The sequence below is a fragment of the Protopterus annectens genome, chromosome 12.part0 (genome assembly GCF_019279795.1).
Source record: "Protopterus annectens isolate FY-2018-M chromosome 12.part0, PAN1.0, whole genome shotgun sequence".
In the NCBI taxonomy this organism is placed as follows: Eukaryota; Metazoa; Chordata; order Ceratodontiformes; family Protopteridae; genus Protopterus; species Protopterus annectens.
The window spans coordinates 498,044,958-498,059,434 of NC_056746.1; the positions used below are offsets into that span (position 1 = coordinate 498,044,958).

Below are 14,477 nucleotides of genomic sequence, written 5' to 3' on the forward strand. Positions count from 1 at the left end.
GAGGTCCTAGACCTAGATGCACTTTTACCCTTACTGAAACTACTCCCCAAAGTCAGAGGCATCTGGTGACTGCTTTGGAACAGGAAGAGAGGAGAGACCTGGATTTGAGGTAATCTCCACCAAAGATTTCGCTGACAAATCCAAAGACTGGGATTTTAAAAGATATGGGGTATTGGTGCTGGAACCAAGACATTTTAAATACCACAGTCTCATGTGGGGTCTTGCTAGAGGTGTCATAAGACTCAAAAATGCCACGAGACCCAAAATCCTGGAGGTATTCCCTTCAGTGACTGAAGTTTCAGTGGAAAACTCAGAAACAGATAAAGATCTATTTTCCCTGTGGAACAAAAGCTCTTTTGAACAGAGGTGTCTAGCTGACATCCCAGAAACACAATCCTGTGCAGAGTGTCTCAAGAAAAACTTGAATGTTCTTTTGGAATCCCAGCTTGTGCGAGACACACCCCTGAAGACTCTGCAAAAAAAAACTTGACACTAAAGTCTGGTGTTAGCAGGAAACAAGGAAGAGTAACAGGTTAGTGTAAAACAGGTTTAGGAAAGTCTCCAAGCATTTTTTTCTTTGTTACTAGGAAAAATCATTCCCTGGATCAACTGGCCCCTTTCACACTTTTCACCTAACACTAAACCTTTATCCAAAGTAGAATTTAAATAATTTTGGAAGTTTTGAGAATGCAGCTATGCAAACCTCAAAACAGTACCACTGGCCATAAGCCCTGGCAGTAGTATCAGTCAAGCACACTAAACAATGAGTAATGACCTGTGCAACAGAAGAAACCAAATTTAAAAATCAGATTTTTCCTCATAAGAAAACTGCAGGTAAAATCATTCCTCAAATAGGTTCATAGGTTTATACTAGACCAATTACCAGGGTCTTTACAAGCACAGACATGCAACTTAGCCTAGTTTTGTCCCAGAGTTTCTTGGACCCCTATATGGTGGGGTATGTTAGTAAAGAGATAGCAAGGGTTGTGTGTTGGGGGGGGGGTGTTAGTTGGGGATTAACGTGAGGTCACCTCTGTCCAGGACAGATGGGGAACAGACCAGACCAGGGGCGAATTTGCAATTTCCCCATCCTATGGTCAAAATCTAAAACAAATAGCCAAGGATGAAGTCTGCTTCACATAGATTGGGAGCTTACTGCATAACACAGGGATCCTTCAAGACACACAGGTCCCAGCAAGTTCTATTTGTGTCGCAAAGCTTTAGGTCCATGGATCTATTGTTTCTGGTACTGTCTTGTGGATGTGCAAAGGATCCAGAGCTGCATCTAAGGAGGCCCAATACACTTGGCACAGATCAACTCTAACCTGAGGGGAGACCGGGTATAGAGACAGAACTTTAAGGCGATCTGTGTAGGACATGGTATTCATACCCTGGACGCTCCCGTTGATAAATCTTAGAGGGCAGCTCCAAGTGCCTGGTTAGGTACATGCCAAAGGCAGCACTGCACTCCATGATGGGTCTGAAGGGCCACGCACAGTTGTATTTCTACCTGGATTCCACGTTCTTGCCTAGGAGTTGGAGGGGATAGTGAACAATTTCATCTTTGGTACGTGTTGGTTGAATACCAGATTACAATCTACATATGTTCCCAGACCCATGTCAGGCCAGCTCTTTGGGATGTTTTACTAATGGAGCAATTGGCTTGGGTGGACTACTCCCCAGAGAACACTAAAATGCATTTCTTCACAAAGATTTAATCCATGGCTTTCACACCAGTCATTTGCGCCTCTCTTGTAGAAGGTTGGTGTTGTGGGTGGAATCTACAATAGCTCCCAATTTAATTTATCTGCAAACTTTGTCAGCCAGAGGCCTTTGACACTGACATCTACTTCTTGGAAGTCAAGGCTCTACAGGAATGGGCTCAACATGGAGACCTGGGGTACTTCACTGGTGACCTCTTTGTAAAGACAGTCTCATTCTGCCTTCTTGGGTCCAGTGAGCTAGGCGGCAATACAATGAGTTATGTAGAGATTTATTCATAGTCAAGAGCTTGTTACTACCAGAGTGCAGTACTGTACTGAACACCTTGGCCAAGTCAAGATAGGTGGTGTGCAATATTTGTCCCTCAACCATTGCCTTGGTAACGCTCTCAAAGTCTACCAGGTTGAGTAGGCAAAACCGTTCTCTGAAGCCAAACTGGGATAGAACCAGTATCCGTAGGTTGCCAATGTCCTTTATCAGTTCCATGGTTTTGCATATTAGACAGACTGATGGGTCTGACACCAACATCCGATCCTCACAATTCAAAATTCAAAATTCTGAAAATTTAAAACTGCAGAAGTAAACACTAACCCTATACCCATAAATTTCCCCATACTTATCAGAAAGAGTAGGACTGAAAATGGCAAGGTGCTTACCAACAGTGGGATGAACTAGAGCTACATCTACTAGGAGAGGTTTGGGAATAGTGTACATAAAAAAACTGAAGAACTTCTGCCTGTCTTTTTAGGGGCAGCTGGCAGACCAATCAGGACAACTGCATTCAGGTAATACACCCATCCTCTAAAGCAAACGGAGCAGGAAGAATGGGTGTGGGATCAGGAGAATCATTCTGTATTTTCTGAGGGACAGAGAAACTTCAGTGTTATCCAACTGACTGAAAACACAGGCACATTCTAGCAATCTCACAGAAAGACCAACCCCCCCCCCCCCAAAAAAAAAAAAAAAAAAGAGGGAGAATCAGAAACTGGGCTCTCCTTGGAGTTTGAATAAAGAGAACAAGGAATAAACCCTGTACCATCCCCCTGCATCTTCCCATTTGGTTTCAAAATCTTAAATCTCAGACATTTCTTTTACCAGAAACTACGTAAGGATCAACAGCCTGTATTAAACACTGATACAGACCCAATAAACTACTACCATCCTAAGAAGTTTGAAGATTAGACGTGCTTGGTTTTATGTTTAAAATGAGACCTCTCTGCCCAAAGAAACACAAGTCCACCATTAAAATTGTCAAAAGCCTCAGTGGAGCTTACTCATCAGTGGCTGTAAAGCTCAGAAGGGCTTTGCACCCAAACATTTTTTAGCTAGCTTAGCTTGTGATGCCCAATGGTTGGGGCAAGTGGGAGGTGCCCAGAAGCTTTGGAAGCTGGCAGGCTGTTATATAACCCATACAGCTAATGCAGTAGTGATAAAGATGAACGCAAGTTAACAAATTTTTCTCCCCTGAAAGTTGCCAAGATCCATAAGTTTATAATAACTTTTTCCAATCTTAAAATTATAAAATTTCACAGAAAAATCAGTTTGGTCATTTTTGGAAGGTTTTTGCTCCCCAAAAGAAGCAGATCTACCCAGCAATGGAAAGTTTGCAATAGCAGTGCTTTTTAATGGCAGGAAAGCTCTGAATGGCTAGGCACCTAAAAATCACTTTCGGCTCAGCTCAAGCTAACCAATGACTTGGGCAAGTGGAAGGTGCCCTGGAAGCTGGCCTGTTACATCCAGGAAATAGCCCACATAGTGAAAACTACTTCAGTGATCAATTATCCAAGCACAATTATAAACTTAAAGAATAAAATGTAACAAAACAGAAAAATCATACCCCATATAATAAATCAATAGGAAGAGAATACAAGGTAAGGCAAGAGACTAAAGTGAGGAAGTTCCTGCCATCTCCAAGTAAACCAGGATGCATTTGGTCCAAGACTGCTCATTTTATAGTCTCTTCCACAGCTTATCCCTTACAATCTATCCAACTCAGCTTTCCTTCAGTGGCCATATTTTAATTAACCCATGTTAAAAGTCCACCATCTCCTTTAGCAGAAATAGATGAATAAGTAAAATCACCTCCCAGCTTTTGATAATTTTTCAAGGATTCCTGTTTTTCTTGGTGTGCATCTTAAAACATTTCAAAGAGAGTCCAGATCAAGGCATTGACATTAGAGAACTTTTACATGACTTACCTTCATACAACTGTTGTAGAGTGAAATGAAGGAGGTCAGCAGATCCAGGTAACGAGTAGTGAAAACAAGTGCAAAAAGGATCTGGCTTTTCCCAGAAATACCTAATTAAAAAGATAAAAAAGGTTAAAACCAAAGTTAAGAAGGCTCACTCATTCACTAAATTTATTTTCCAATGCCCCTCTATTCAGCTCAGGTCTGCAAGGAAGCCATTGCCTATCCTGGCACACAGTGGCTGTAATGCAAAGAAAGTCATCCTGGATAGACCTCTGTCAGTCTCAGGATGAAAGCACAAATCAGGAAATTTTACTCTGCTGACAGGAAGTCACACCTTTCAATACTCTGATAAAACCTAAATTCAGAATATTTACTACAATAATTTTAAAAACTACAGCATTCTTGGGAAACTGTACAGATGTAAATACAACACAATGATAATCGAAATGCAACTTAAGGAGTTAATGGAGAAAGCATTCTGCAACACGTTGCAATTCAGACACTAGGGAAAACGTCTCGCTTGTGATTTTTTTTTTAGTTCTTAATTCAATAAATCGATATGGGTCAAGATGTAACCCCCCCCCCCAACACACAAGTTGAGGTGCTGGGGAAGTTGGGGGGGGGGGATATCTGTAGCTTAAATATACACGGAAAACTGTTCTCGGTCTGAGATTTGCAAGAGTGTAACAAGTTGTGAGCTGTAATAATGGGTGAAATAGCAGTTTTCACCAGGATAGGGTCTTAAAGAACAAATCCCTCATTCATGCACAAAGTGGTTTAAGTTTACTTTGAATAAAGCCATCATTTTCCTAATGGTCTTGTACATCTCCCAAATAAAAAAAAAAAAAAAAAAAGGAGGAGGAGTAAGGATTCTACATGCTCTGGACATGCATAGGCAGCTCAGGCACTACCTTGACAAAGTCTTTAGAAAAGGAAATCGGCTACACGTGGTAAGAATGGACAGCCCATGTCAAAACAGACTATTTCTAGACAGTTGCCCTCAGCTGTTACTTTTGTTATACCCACTATGGTAAACCAGTTCTAGGCAGTATCAGGGCACATTCTTATAAGCCTTGGCTTCTTCAATGGCATATTGGAAAAGGTGGATTTGATTATTCTAGAGGCAGCTGCATGGTCCTTTGTACAAAAGATTACAAAAGCATTTCAAACTGGCTTCCTGTTTAGGCCTAGGACAAGCTTTGCTACAGGGGCCAGCGAATTCATACATTTCCAGGTTAGCTAGGCTTTCATAATCCACCCATATAGCCTAAATGCTACTGCAAGAATGAACGTAGTACAAATGTTAAAGCTGCAATTGCCCATAAAAGTAGATGTCTGCATTGCTAGCTGCTGTAGTAGCTATACCGACCCACCTATTCCCCTTGTGCATTTGGATGCAGAGTACACAATTTTAGATAATCTTGAACTACAGAAAGACAATAATTGCTTGCTGGCAAGAAAGTTGTGAAAAGAATTCCCTTCACAAGGTTGACCAATCAGCAGTTAGAGTGAAGGTGTGGGAGGAGGCCAGAGGCTTTGAAAGCTAGTTGGTTGTGGTGTCCTTGCAGGGCATAACCTGTATAGCCCAAGGGCTACTGCAGCATTTAAGACATCAAACATCTGTTACCTGCAACTGCAATTTACTGTCAAAACTGCTGTTTCAATTATTCAAGTGGAGGAGAACAGTGCAAACAGACCCTCCTTTAGTAACTCTGCTTTGCACCCCCAGACAGTGAAAGGTGCTACTTCTCCACTTGGACCATGTCATGAGATGGTTTGGGAGTACAGTTGTAAAGTTATTTCTATTCCATTATTACTCCAGCCCACCTCTTGTAGGTCTTAAATATATGTAAGCATGCAGCTTTTTAATTCCACATTTGAAACCGCATGCCTGTTGTGTTAAGAATTTGGAATAAATGTCCATTTGCAAACTAGAAATCAGATCAGTTTTCCTTCCTCGCTGTCCTATGTAAAATAATGCCCAAGGAAATCTGAAGGGAAGACGGATTTTCTCCATCAAAAAACAAGCACCTCGAGGCTAGTCAGCGAGACATACCTGAGCTATGACTGAAGGAATTTGTAGTAAGACAGATGTTCCCAGTTAGTGATCACTGCTACAGTAGCACAAGCTATATGGGTTGTAGCCTGCTTAGGATGAAACAGCTGATCTGACTCCAAAGCTACAGGGCACCTTCCAGGCAGCCAAGCCACTGGTTGAGCTGACCACGTACAGTTTGGGTGCAAAGTCCTTCTGCGCTTTTTGACAGCTTGACGTGCATTTTTGAGAATTTACTGGCTTATGTTCCATTCATAGACAGACCGAGGTTTTTAAGTTTGCTTCTTAAAAGTACTTTATAAGCTAGAAAGTATTTGGCTGACTGCCCCATGACATTTAGAGTGCACTTGTGGTTAAAGCTTTAAATACTCTTCCCTGGCTGGACCTTCTTCCAGACAGAAAAAGAAACATTAAGCAGCCTCTGCTACCACAGCAAGCTGGTAATTTGCATCACCTGCAGGTGAGTGACTGCTTTGGCCAAAACTGGTTTCTCACCACTCCTCTTTGGATCCCTTTAGTGTAGCCCATACATCCACTGTGAACCTGGCGTTAGATGCATCTTCAGAGTCAGAGGAGTCCCTTTAGTGGGCAAGGGAAAGCCACTTTCTGTCTAAGCAGGGGCATATTACTTGCCCCTTCTCCCAGAAAAAAGACAAGCCCATCCCTGGCAACAATGGTCTGTTTTCTTATCTTGTGTTATTCTTGACAGGAGCAATTGATGGGACATGGTTCAGTTTTGTGCAGGCTCTTGACCCTTAAGGCCATTTCTGCTAAACTTCCTCTATCCCAGAGATGGTTCAAGTAATGGAATCTGAAGGGATGGATAAAATTTCTTCTCAGGTTGTTAATTAAGATCGAGTGAAGTGAAGTGTGGTATACAATTCTCCCTTTGAGGGATTCTTCCTCAGACTATTTCTAAAGTGAATTGGTGCTTTCAATGAAATAAGGAGGTTTCAGTGCCTCAAAATGATTTGTTACAGCTGCATTTCGATCATTCCAATTTTGTCAACACTGGAGGTAGGAATATGCACAGACAAAAACTGACAGCCCGCTACCTCTAAAAAAGCTGAAATTGTTCAGTCTTTCGTGTTTACACACCAATCCCAAACCCTACCAAGCAGCTATAACATTGCAAACTCAAAAAAAATAAAAAAAATAAAATAAAATAAATAAATAAATAAATCTTGTAATTTTGGATTCTGCCATTTCTCTAGTTTAGTCATCATTTTAAAAATGTTTGAATCTGTCAATATGGGTTCCAGGGCTTCTTCCACTGGAAAAAATATATATTTTTTTCCTGGCCATGTTCTCAAAGCCTCCCAGAAAATATAACTTTGAATTCTCCCTTGGATATACAGTTTTTGGACCTCCAGCTGCAAGAGACATCCAAAAGTGTGATGACAGGAAAATCTCTCCAGATTCAGCCCTCCTCTGCATCGCGAGTGTTGCTAGCCCACTGTAAGCTAGCCACATTTCCTAACTTGGACAACTTGCTTATCTTTCCATAATCTTTGTTCATATTTCCTATGTTGGCTAAGACTTCAAGAGAACATTCAAATATATTTTCCCCGACTCCCTCACATAGGGTACCTGTCGGACAGCTCAGTACAAACAGCTTTTCTTCTGCCAGAAGAAAGCTAGATCTGTATGTAGATTTATGGAGTTTTCCACTCTGAAGTCTCTGTGAGGGAATACCTCTGTATTCTGGGCCTCATGGTTTCTAGGATTGATTCTTACTATACCTCTAGCAAGATTCCACACGAGAAAAATGAGATTGTGTATGAAAACTTTGGTCCTAGTACCAACATCCACTGCCTTTTCAAATTCTAGTTCTGGAATTTGAAAAAGGGAGAGCACATGGCAGAGTAAGACTCCAGGTTTCCTCTTCAGTTTCACAGCAGTTACAATGGATGCTTGGGGGGGGGGGGGGGGGGGGCTATTGTCAACAGGTACAAGCGCAAGGTCTCTGGGGAAAAAAAGACTGACCAAATAGAGACCTCTTCAGGTGTTAACAGATAAAACTAGAGTGATACAGTATAGAACATAGCGGGGAACAATGGGGAACCAAATCTACCACTGTGCATACTATCCAGGTGAGCATGGGAATACAGCCTTACAACACAACACAATCCCACCCTACAGCCATGCTATGTTCTGTTGCAGAAAACTGTGCAGAGGAAGAGTTGAGTAGACCCTAACAAACAGGAACCGAATCCACGACCTGATCCATCCATGGAGAATTCAAGCAGACCTTTTCACCTTCTCTCTTATCAACTGGCAAAATCCTGCTCCAGGACTCCATGCAAGGTGTCCTAGAAAACTGATGCCTTCTCTTTCCTTTGGGCAGGAATGTTCCTGTATAATTTCTCTACCTTTTCCACGGATTTTCCAGGGTACCGCTGAAGATTCAGTACTCCTCAAAGAAAATTACGTGGACTCCCTTCTGGTCCAGGCAACAGTGGTTCTCACTTCCTCCTTTTAGAATTGGTCATGATCAATTACCACAAGCTTCGACAGAGAGAGAGAGAGAGAGAGAGAGAGAGAGAGAGAGAGAGAGAGAGAATAATGTAATAACTTATACATGCCCATGAGATACATAATGGCTAAGTTAGGTGATGTGATTTAATGTTGTGGGTGCCAAAGGTGGGGGATTTCAGTAGTATTTTATTTGATGCAAAGCTTTCTTATGGTACAGTTCCTTTGATCTTGCTTGAAAGAGCTGTGTATTGGGTAATAGTTTCTGCAAGGTTTTCTTCATTCAGAAGCTGCTTAAGTAGTACTCTTTCAATCTGATACGAAAAAATAAAGCCAAAACCAATCCAAGCAAAGTAAAATAAAGTCCTGGACACCACTGTAGGTACAAAATCTCTTTATATTTTCCACAAAACACGAAAAATGAGTGTTTTCGTCTAATGACTGGACTTAATCAGATAAAAGCACTGGTACCAATAACAACTTTTATACAAAAAGTCTCATTCAACAATTACACTCAAATTACATTTAAAGAAACACATCTATCAAAACTTACTTTCCTATTTTAATCTAACATTTATAGGAAGCCTACTTGGTGCAATAGTTTTTTGCATTTTAGTAGCCACCACCAGTTTGCACAAAAGAAAAGCTTGATTAAGGGTCAAGCAGTTAGGATAGCCAGGATGACTTCTGATTTTTGTGATCTAGAACAAGAAATTATTTTCCTGGGTAAATGTTTCATCGAGAGAGAATACCCCTTCGAAATGGTCACTAAAATTTTGAGAGGTTATAGATAAATGGGGCACTAAATACAAGGCCCTTTTAGGTCAACCCCTTCAGTAGTAATGGATGAGAGAAGTAAACACAATACAGCATGTATTATTCAGTACAACATGTTTTCAGAGTCATTTTAGATATAATTAAAAATAATTGGAATTTAATGAAAATTGATAAGGAGGTACACCAGTTAGTGGGTGTACAACCTATTTTTACATATAAGGTGGGAGCTAATTTTAAGAGGACCTTTGAACATGGAAAAAGGGAATTTATACAACACAAGGCCACTACCCCTTGTGGAGCATGTAGCGTGTGTGCTTGTATATGTGGTGAGGCAACTGTTAAAGGCTTGAACAGTGTGGTGAGATTTATTAAAGGGAATTGTAAGTCCAAAATGCTAGTTTATATGGCTTTATGCACTGAATGTAGTGCATACTATACAGGTAAAACTGAAAGGACATTCAAGGACCGTATTTATGAACATCTATACGATATCAGGACCCACAAGGAAACAAGTGCTTTGTATAAGCATAGTGTATCCTGTCCTTCCTTTATAAGATTTAAATTTGGCATTATTGATTTAGTTCAAAGGGATTTTCCAAGGGGAGGGGGTGATATAAAAAAATGTTTTACTGTACAAGGAACTGTTATGGCAGCTTAGGTACAAATCCAACACCCCACCAGGTCTCAATGATTACATCAGTATAAAATCTGTATTGCACAAAAAAGCTGAAAATGTTTAAACAGTTTGAGTTACATTATAAAAATGACTAAATAACGGGGAAACTGTGCAAAGACATACCAGTGTGTGGAAACGTATATATTTAAACCATGAATAAGTTCTTTTAGTATTTTATATGATTTACTAATAGGAAAGTATAAGTTTTAATAGATGTGTTTCTTTAAATGTAATTTGAGTGTAATTGTTGAATGAGACTATGTATAAAAGTTGTTATTGGTACCAGTGCTTTTATCTGATGAAGTCTAGTCATTAGATGAAAGCGCTCATCTTTCGTGTTTTGTGGAAAATATAAAGAGATTTTGTACCGACAGTGGTGTCCAGGACTTTATTTTACTTTACTCTTTGAATCTGCCTTGATGACCGATTGACTAATACGCAGGTTGCTGCTGGCATTCTTTATTTATGTTTGCTTACTGTGCTTTATACTAGTCTTCTACTTGCAAGAGTTGTACCACCTGCTGAGCGACCTTTCAGATGGTGGTAGTGTTTAACTTTGCTGCGACTGCTCATTTAGTCACCGTTAGCCAACCAGTACTCTTGGCATGGTAAGTCTTTACCTCCCATTTTAACACTGATCTGTACTTGTGCATTCCCCAACTTGCCTTATGCACCATATTCAAAAAGTGGCCACATACCATGTCTGTACTTGTGCATTCCCCAACTTGCCTTATGCACCATATTCAAAAAGTGGCCACATACCATGCTACATGTATGGACACATGCTAGTTAGCTGCCATTCTTTTTAAACTCCACCCATTTCTGCTTTCGGAAGGTACTTCAGCCCAGAGTACTTAAATGTCAGAGACTAGAGTGAAGTTGAAGCAACAGCATTAGACAATAGATTGTGGCCACTAGTGGTTTATGATGTGGGACAACTGTGAAGGACTGAAATTTACTCAAAATGTTGTTTCCTTAACAGCTGTGTACCAGAGATGCATGCGGACCACTAAGTGATGGTCTTGGTTAACCATGTGCTGGCCACCATCAAGCCAATTTAATAGCCTCTACTTGATTCCTGTCACCCTACTCATGCTCTCATGAAATCCTTGTATCCTGTTCTGCTTATCCCACTGATTAAAGCACCCGAATGCTAAACCTTAACTTATGCATTCTTGTTTTATCAAATATGTCCTAGAACTTCTACCTGAATGCAGCTTTCCTCACCATCACAACCCTGCTGTGGGACAGAGACCCCATCTTTAGACTCATTGCAAATCAGACAAGTCCAACATCTTTCAGGGTCTTCAGAATCCTTTCCATCATAATTCCTATACCATTTCATTTATCCTCTCTCAGTAGGCTTTGCTTCCAGATTCTACAAGTGGCTTTTCTGCACTTGCCACTTATCGCAGTCAATGTTTCTCAGGTCGATCAGTTTTCCAGAGGTATACCAGGTAAACTGGCTGGAAATATAGACATGCTGGACAGCAGCAAATAGATTCATGGCTGCTGGGCCTTAAAGTAAGCATATAATGGCCAGAAGCACACAGGCCCCTCCCACTTGGTATGTGGTCCTAGTGTAGGCCAGGTATACTCACTTGTCACATATTTTAAGCCCAATGGTCTCACACTTCCATTTCTGCTGCTGCAGGTCTCAAATTTACAAGCCTTAAAACTCACATTCCAGGAAGAAAAGTACAGTTGTGTACACCTACCATAAATGTAGATGCGAGTGTCTTCACTATTGCAGTCATGACTGTAGGATTCTCCCCTGTCGGCAGGCAGCCCTCGGTCGGCCAGAATCCCAAAGTCTGGGTCCAGCGTCGGCTGTTCAACTCTGCTCCCCGACCAGAGCGCCAGGAGTATAAAGCTGACAGCAGACGCCATCTTCTCCAATTTTTCTTGCCCCAGATGTCAGGAGTCCCAAAATGAAAATGGTCCCAAAACCTTTGCAAATACACCTCAGAAGAATGGTGAAAAAAGGAACCACACAAAAGTAAAAATAAGAGGGGACAGGAGGGAGGGAAACCCAGACTGCAACAGTGAAGACTCGAACATCTACATTTATGGTAAGTGTACACAACTGTACTACATTCATCGTGTTTCACTGTTGCAGTCATGACTGTAGGGTAGAATCCCAAAGCTGAAAGAAAGGGAGGTTGTCATAAGGAAGGGGCGGCTAAGAGGCCCTGCAAGACTGCAGAGGCAAAGCCTGCCCTAGACTTAGAGTAGAGAGGCAAATTGTAGTGCTTAGAGAAAGTATGCACTGAACTCCAAGTTGCAGCTTCCAAAATGTCCTTGGTAGTAACTCCCCTGAGGAAGGCTGCAGAAGTGGCAGCAGCTCTGGTGGAATGAGTCCATATGCTCCCTGGGATTTGCTTTCCATGGTGTGAATAACAAAATCTGATTCCATGAGCAATCCATTTAGAAATGGTTTGTTTAGAAATGGCTTTACCTTGGGAACTGGAAGCATAAGAAACAATTGTTCAGATTTTCTGATGTCTTTGGTTCTGTTCAGGTAAAAACGTAGCTGTCGATGTACATCCAAGGAATGCAAGATCCTTTCCCCTTTATTTTGAGGAGTGGGGAAAAAGGTAGGCAAGTGGATAGTTTGGTTTAAAGCCACTTTGGAAACCACCTTAGGCATGAAGGTCGGATTGGTCCTCAAAGATACCCTGTCTTGATGAAAAATAATATAAGGTTCCACCACCATAAGAGCTTGTAACTCTGAAACTCTCCTGGCAGAGAGTTAGTGCCAACAGGATAGCTGTCTTCCAAGATAAAAACTTGATGTCAGCAGAGGCGGCAGGCTCAAAAGAAGGTAAGGTTAGTTTTTCCAAAACAGAGAGACCCAAGCAGGAATAGGAGGAGATCTAGGAGGTCAAGTTCTTAGCTCCTCTGAGGAACTGTCTCGAGCTGGTGGGAAAAGATGGGAGGGTCTGTATTACAATGAGCAGAAATAGCAGAAGCATGGATCTTAACGGAAGAGAAAGAGACCCTTATGTAAGAGATCAGTCAAGTAAAGTAGAATTAAAGTAATGTTAGGAAGAAGAGGATCAGAATCCTGAGCCTGCATCCAGGAACAAAATCTTTTCCATTTTCCTGCATAAGATTTCCTAGTGCTAGGACATCTAGCTTCCAAATGACATCCATAACCTGCTTGGGTAGGAAAGAAGAAATCAAAGGCCCTGGATTAACCAGGCTGCGAGTTCTGACATGAGAGTGTAGAACCTGACCCTGATGTTGGGACAGAAGGTTCGGAGACGGAGGTAAAATCCAAGGGGGCTCCAGGCATAGGTTTATTAGTTAGATACCAAAACTGCCAAGGCCAATTCGGAGCCAACAAGATCATCTTGGGTTTGTCCTGTTTATCTTCAATAAAACCCGTGGAAGGAGAGGTAGAGGTGGAGAGGTAGAGGTGGAAAGGCATATCCCAAGAGGTTCCTCCAACTGAATGACGGGGCATCCACTTTCCAAGCCTCTCTGTGGAATGTCCCAGTGCAAAAATGCTGCAGCTGCATAGGATGCAAAGAGATCTATGTGAGGGCATCCCCATAGTGCTATCATCCTGAATATTTTGTTGTCCAGCATGCATTCGTGTGGATCCAAAAGGTTTCTGCTCAAACTGTCAGCCAGTAAGTTTTGTTTTCCTGGTAGAAACTGAGCTTGAAGATCCAGATTGCAAGTTAGAGCTGTGTTCCATAAATCCATGGCTAGTCTGCAAAGGAGGTATGAATGAGATCCCCCCCTTGCTTGTTTATGTACCACATAACTGTGGTGTTGTCTATCCGTATTAGTAGCTGTCCTGGCTACATGAGATTCCTGAAGGCCAGTAGAGCTTTCTGAATGGCTAACATTTCCTTTAAGTTGATATGCAGGTCCTTCTGATCCTTTGTCCAAAGGCCCTGCAGACAATTGCCCTGAAAATGGGCTCCCCAAGCATAATCCGAGGCGTCCGTGGTTAGAATTTGAGAGGCAGGAGGTAGACGGAAGGGCTTCCCTTTGTTTAGAGCACATGCCCTGGACCACCAAAGAAATTCCTTTTGAAGGCAAGGAAGGACAGGAATCAGTATGTCCAAACTGTGGTAATGCTGAGACCATACACTTTTTAGGTACCACTGTATTTTCCTCATGTGTAGTCTTGCATATGGTATGAGAAGGATGCAGGAGGCCATGCAACCCAAAGCCTGCAGGAATTTCCTTGCAGATAGATGGGTTAGAGCTGCCAAGGCTTTGAAAGTTGATGCCAGCTGTAATTGTTTTTCGGATGTCAGAGATGCCATCTGGGTTGTAGTATTTAGAAGAGCACCCAGAAAAGTTATCCGTTGTGATGGTGTCAAATTTGACTTTATGTTCACAGAGAATCCCAGGAATTTGAGGAGGTTCTGTACAAAGTCTAGATGCTGGAGTAAGACATCCTTGCTGTCTGCCTGAATTAGGCAATCATCCAGATAAGGGTAAATTTGAATTCCCTTGAGTCTGCAGTAAGCTACTACTGGAGCCAGGCATTTGGTAAATACCCTGGGCGCAGTAGACAATCCAAAGGGCAGCGCAGAGAAGTGAAAGTGCCTCGATC

General features: G+C 41.7%; 1 protein-coding gene across 1 annotated transcript in view; it reads right to left on the reverse strand.

The window, feature by feature from the left end:
• KDELR2 (KDEL endoplasmic reticulum protein retention receptor 2) overlaps positions 1 to 14,477 on the reverse strand; it is a 207,449-nt gene that overhangs the window by 162,728 nt on the left and 30,244 nt on the right. The window contains exon 2 of the mRNA XM_044089615.1: positions 3,921 to 4,021. Within this exon, the coding sequence (XP_043945550.1) occupies positions 3,921 to 4,021 (101 nt within the window). The remainder of the gene's footprint in view (positions 1 to 3,920; positions 4,022 to 14,477) is intronic.